We start from the raw sequence: 4505 nt of genomic DNA on the forward strand, positions 1-4505 counted from the left end.
TGGTGTGGTAGTTAAGGTGCTGGACACTCCCACATGGCTGACCACGGTTCGAGTCCTGGACCTGGTGAAATTCTTTCTCACTTTCCCTCTCTCTCTCTCTGTGTGTCTCTCTAGTCAAGTTAAAATAAATAAATAAATACATAAACAAATAAAAATTTTTTAAAAAGTAATAAGAAAAATGTTTTTTAAATGTTTGACCAGGGCCCGCTGTGTCAACTACACAGAGTCTGTTCCTTACTTTGTGTTTCCATGGCAACTTATAAAATGAATAAGTTCTAGTATACAAGCTCCAATTAACACAGTACAGTGCAAAGTGAGAATTTTTTAATTTTTTTCCATATGGACGAATAGCTATTTTAGAGATAATGAGGTAAATCTGAATAAGGATGATGATATGGAACTATTATTAATGTTCACAGATGAAATTATGGTTTTTTGATAATGTAGGAAAATATTCTTAGAGAATTTGAGTTGCAATATTTAGGAACGATGTCATGTTTCAACTTACTTACAAATGATTTATCAAAAAGAATATATATAAAACAAATGTAGTAAAAAATAATGGCTGTTGAAGTGAGTGGTTGGCAGTATGTATCACATTATTTGTTTAATTTTTCTGTATGTTTGAAAATTTGGAAGAAGTAGCTGTGAAAAAATATTTATTTATTGAGGGGTAGAGGAAAATGAGGAAACAGATTTCTAATAAAGTGAATGGGGGGGGTTTTCTGCACAGAAAGCACAGTATACTGAAAGGATTAATGTACCATACGGGATCTATTATGGCTCAATTTTAAACTTTGCAAAACCAAATATAGTTTTCCTCGTTTTCTACCTTATCAGAAGTGATCAAAGATCGTGGTTCAAAGCTTGATGCGCCAGAAATGTGTGCTAATGCTGCAGCCAATGCATCCACTGCCCCTTTCTCTTCTATCAGTCTCTGAGCTGATGGTCGGAAAAAATCAACAGCAGCATAAGAAACAGAAGCCAGAGACCTGTGGTTTAAAAAATAATAAATTTTCTTCGTCAAGACATAGGGAATAAAAAGCAAAATAAGAGAATGAATGGGAAAAGAAAGAACAACGTTTTCATATTTTAATATAACTAAATGTCTCCTGGTAAAAATGGTGATTAAAGTTTTCTGATATTTGAACTAAGAGAGCTTAAAGATGAATAGCCTAATACAAAAGAAAAAATTATTCAGCAAGGTCAGAAAGCATACCTGATGGCATCCATGCTTTTAGATTTAACTAAATCCATTGTAGAAGGAACACCTACACGTTTAAAAGTAATTCCCTGAAAATGAAAGAATTACATTAAAGAAAAATGGAAGTCTTTATAATTAATTCCTAAATTAATATTATTTGTTGAATTTCCATTTCGTGGACTTGAAGATTTCCAAGTCCTAGCAGGTTAAGATACGGCTTTTCTAATAAAATCAATGATAAATTCCAGAAAGAGAAAAAAAAAGTTTTTGAGTTGACCCTTAGTTATAATTATGGAAATTTACTTACAAAATAATGTTGATTCAAAAAAGAAAAAGATGTTGTTTAAATCTATCAACTTTTTAATTTACTATTCTACCTCATTTTACAAAGCATATGTAATAGCACATAAAAACATACATTAGAAAAACAGGAAAAAATTTAAACACTACAAAAATACAGATCACAGAAAATATGTCAATCCTTACAAACACTGGCTATTACTCAATATAATCTTAACTATTAGACCAACACATTGCCACAGTCACCCATTTTACAATGCTGGACTAAGAGGCATTGAAATCATAACGTATTTCTGATTTTAGGATCAAGAGAGAAATTAAGGGAACGCGAGAACTTCAACTCCACTGTCTTCACAATAAAAACTGTACTAAAACAAAGCCTTTACAGCTAATATAAATTTAGCTCTCCACATGCTCCACATCCAAAAGCAGCTTAAACTGAAAAAAGTGATAAAATCTATTTGTGAGAACAAATATAAAAAGAGCTCTCTTCTAAGGCACCACATAGATAATAAACTTGAAATAATTTAACTCTACTTACTGCTTTTTGTTCCACATATCTTAGTTGACCTCTTTCTCTTGGTTGATAAAAACACACACAAATCCCTGTCCGACCAGCTCTACCTGTGCGTCCAGAGCGATGAATATAGGACTCAACATCCTATTTACAAAAGAGATGAAACTTCAGAAAAATCTGGCAAGTTCTACAGTGACTCCATAGTTCCAAATAAAACAATGCTAATAATAATATAACTTGTTTCAACCTTGCTGCTCTTTTCTTTTTTCAATTATTTTATTTAACTTTATTCATTTATTTTAATTTGACCAGATTGAGACAGACTGAGAAAAAGAGAGAGGGAATATAAGAAAGCAAGCTGCCGGGTCTGCGACTCGAATCATGGTAGGCCATGTGGGAATTCAGCAACCTTAACCACCACACCACCTGCCGGCTCCCTTGCTGCTCTTTTCAATGTCCTACAAAATTTATAAGATTGGTGCCAGTCCCCAACATGGCAGCCACGTGGCCCTCCAGGCCGGCTTCTCGGGAGGCCATGGCTGCCCACCTCCTTGGTGTCCTGTGGTTTATGTAGTCACCATGAGACCTTCAGAGGCTGCCGTTACTGTCACCACTGGGGCCAAGGAGATACTTACGTGCAAGGACCTCAAAGTGGGACAATATATTTGTAAACATCCAAAAATAAATGGTGCTATGCAAGAACAAGTTAACTGTATAAACTACACAGCTCATGTCCATGTTTCCTAGCACCCAACATAACCTGTAAGGATTCCAGTGGCAATGAAACACATTTTAGTGGAAATGAAGCTGGTTTTATCAAACCTTTATCTTTTTTTTAATTCATTCATTTCTTTCTTTCTTTTTGTTATAGGGTGCATGCGCTCGCCAGACAGAGAGAGACAGAGAGATAGAAAGCGAGAAATCACCCCCAGGGGGGATGGCCATGCCGCAATCCCTTCTCCTCCATTCTCCTCTTGGGATCTTGGGCAGGCACGCACGCACACGCGCCCGGCATGAGTTTTAACCCACCGGGTCCAGGACATGAACTGCGGTCGACTACATGGGAGTCCAGCGACATAGCCATTACGCTAACTGCTAGTCCCAATTCATTCATTTATTTTAATTTGACCAAAGAGAGAGAAAAAGTGCGCACACAAGCCACCAAGTCCAGGACTAGAACCATGGTCAACCATGGGAAATGTCCAGCACCTTAACCACCACACTACCTGCTGGCCCTCAAATCCATATCTTGCCAAAAGTGGAAACAGCTATTCATACAAAGTGGCAGGTGCATTGTCTCTTTCTCTTGGATGGCTGGGAGCAGATGAGTTTTTACCTTGGATACCCTGCCTTGGGTTTGTTAAAGTTTTGCACAGTAGGGTTTTTGTGGAATTGGGAGCCTAATTGACTTCACTCTTATTTCAATACAGATTGTTGCACCTTCAGATGGAAGTAGTTACATTATAGATTATTATGGAACCAGACTTCTAAAATATTACCTCTTTTATAAGTAGTTACATTATAGATTATTATGGAACCAGTCTTACCAAATACATATATGGTAAGTATATATCACTAATGAAACATTTAGAAAAACACAGTTATATCTGTAAATATTTTTTAAAAGAAACAGATTTGAGCGTCATGATTGCCACAGAGAACTCTCAGTATATAGATTTTCAGATTTTCCTTTTCCTTCTTCAAATACCACTTTTATGAGTTCTATAAAATTTTTTGATGTTGGGACCAGCAGTTAGCTCTGACTATGTCGCTGAACTCCCACATGTCGAACATGGTTCAAGTCCCGGACCTGGGGACTCAGACTGGGGGCATGTGCATGCGTGCCCAAGATCCCGAGAGGAGAGTGGAGAAGGGAATGTGGCATGGCCATCCCCCCCGGGGGGTGATTTCTCGCTTTCTGTCTCTCTGTCTCTCTCTGTCTATCTGGCAAGTGCACGCACCCTATAGCAAAAAACTCTCAAAAAAAATTTTTTTTTCATTTTGTTGTTTTGTTAATTCAGTTAAAATCACTCAGTACTTTATCGTGAGATTTATTTAATAGGACTTTCTTTAAAAACTGCATAATAATCTTTCTGAGGCTACTATCTGTATGAGATAGATAGCTTATTACTCTGATATCCTATAATGTCTTTCACAAAGACAAGTTACCACTTGTTATTTTTGCTTCTGGGAAAAAAAAGTGTAACTTATTTACTAAAAAACAATTTTATAAGCTTGAATTTGGGTATAAAAGTGGTAAGGATCTGGCAAGTGGCATGGTGGTTAAGGGTGCTGGACTCCCACATGGCCGACCACAGTTTGAGTCCCAGACTTGGTGGCTTGCTTTCTCACTTTCCCTCTCTGTCTGTCTGTCTCTCTCTCTTTCACTCTATCCTTCTCTGACCAAATTAAAATAAATAAATAAATAAATAAATAAATAAATAAATAAATAAATAAAGTGAAATAAAATATTTTTTTAAAAAT

The 4505-nt window shown here is 36.3% G+C and overlaps 1 protein-coding gene and 1 pseudogene across 2 annotated transcripts in view; one reads left to right on the top strand and one right to left on the bottom strand.

Moving 5' to 3' along the window:
* Nucleotides 1–4505, bottom strand: part of DDX50 (DExD-box helicase 50) — a 41286-nt gene that overhangs the window by 11329 nt on the left and 25452 nt on the right. For both annotated transcript variants that reach the window (XM_006148935.3, XM_027772042.1), the window contains exons 10-12: nucleotides 2046–2165; nucleotides 1220–1293; nucleotides 833–992 (exon numbers count right to left, since the gene is read on the bottom strand). In XM_006148935.3, coding sequence (XP_006148997.1) covers nucleotides 833–992; nucleotides 1220–1293; nucleotides 2046–2165 — 354 coding nt within the window. The remainder of the gene's footprint in view (nucleotides 1–832; nucleotides 993–1219; nucleotides 1294–2045; nucleotides 2166–4505) is intronic.
* LOC102497102 (TM2 domain-containing protein 1 pseudogene) lies at nucleotides 2462–3622 on the top strand (annotated as a pseudogene).

The sequence above is a fragment of the Tupaia chinensis genome, unplaced genomic scaffold, assembly GCF_000334495.1.
Source record: "Tupaia chinensis unplaced genomic scaffold, TupChi_1.0 Scaffold000250_1, whole genome shotgun sequence".
NCBI classification, from domain to species: domain Eukaryota; kingdom Metazoa; phylum Chordata; class Mammalia; order Scandentia; family Tupaiidae; genus Tupaia; species Tupaia belangeri.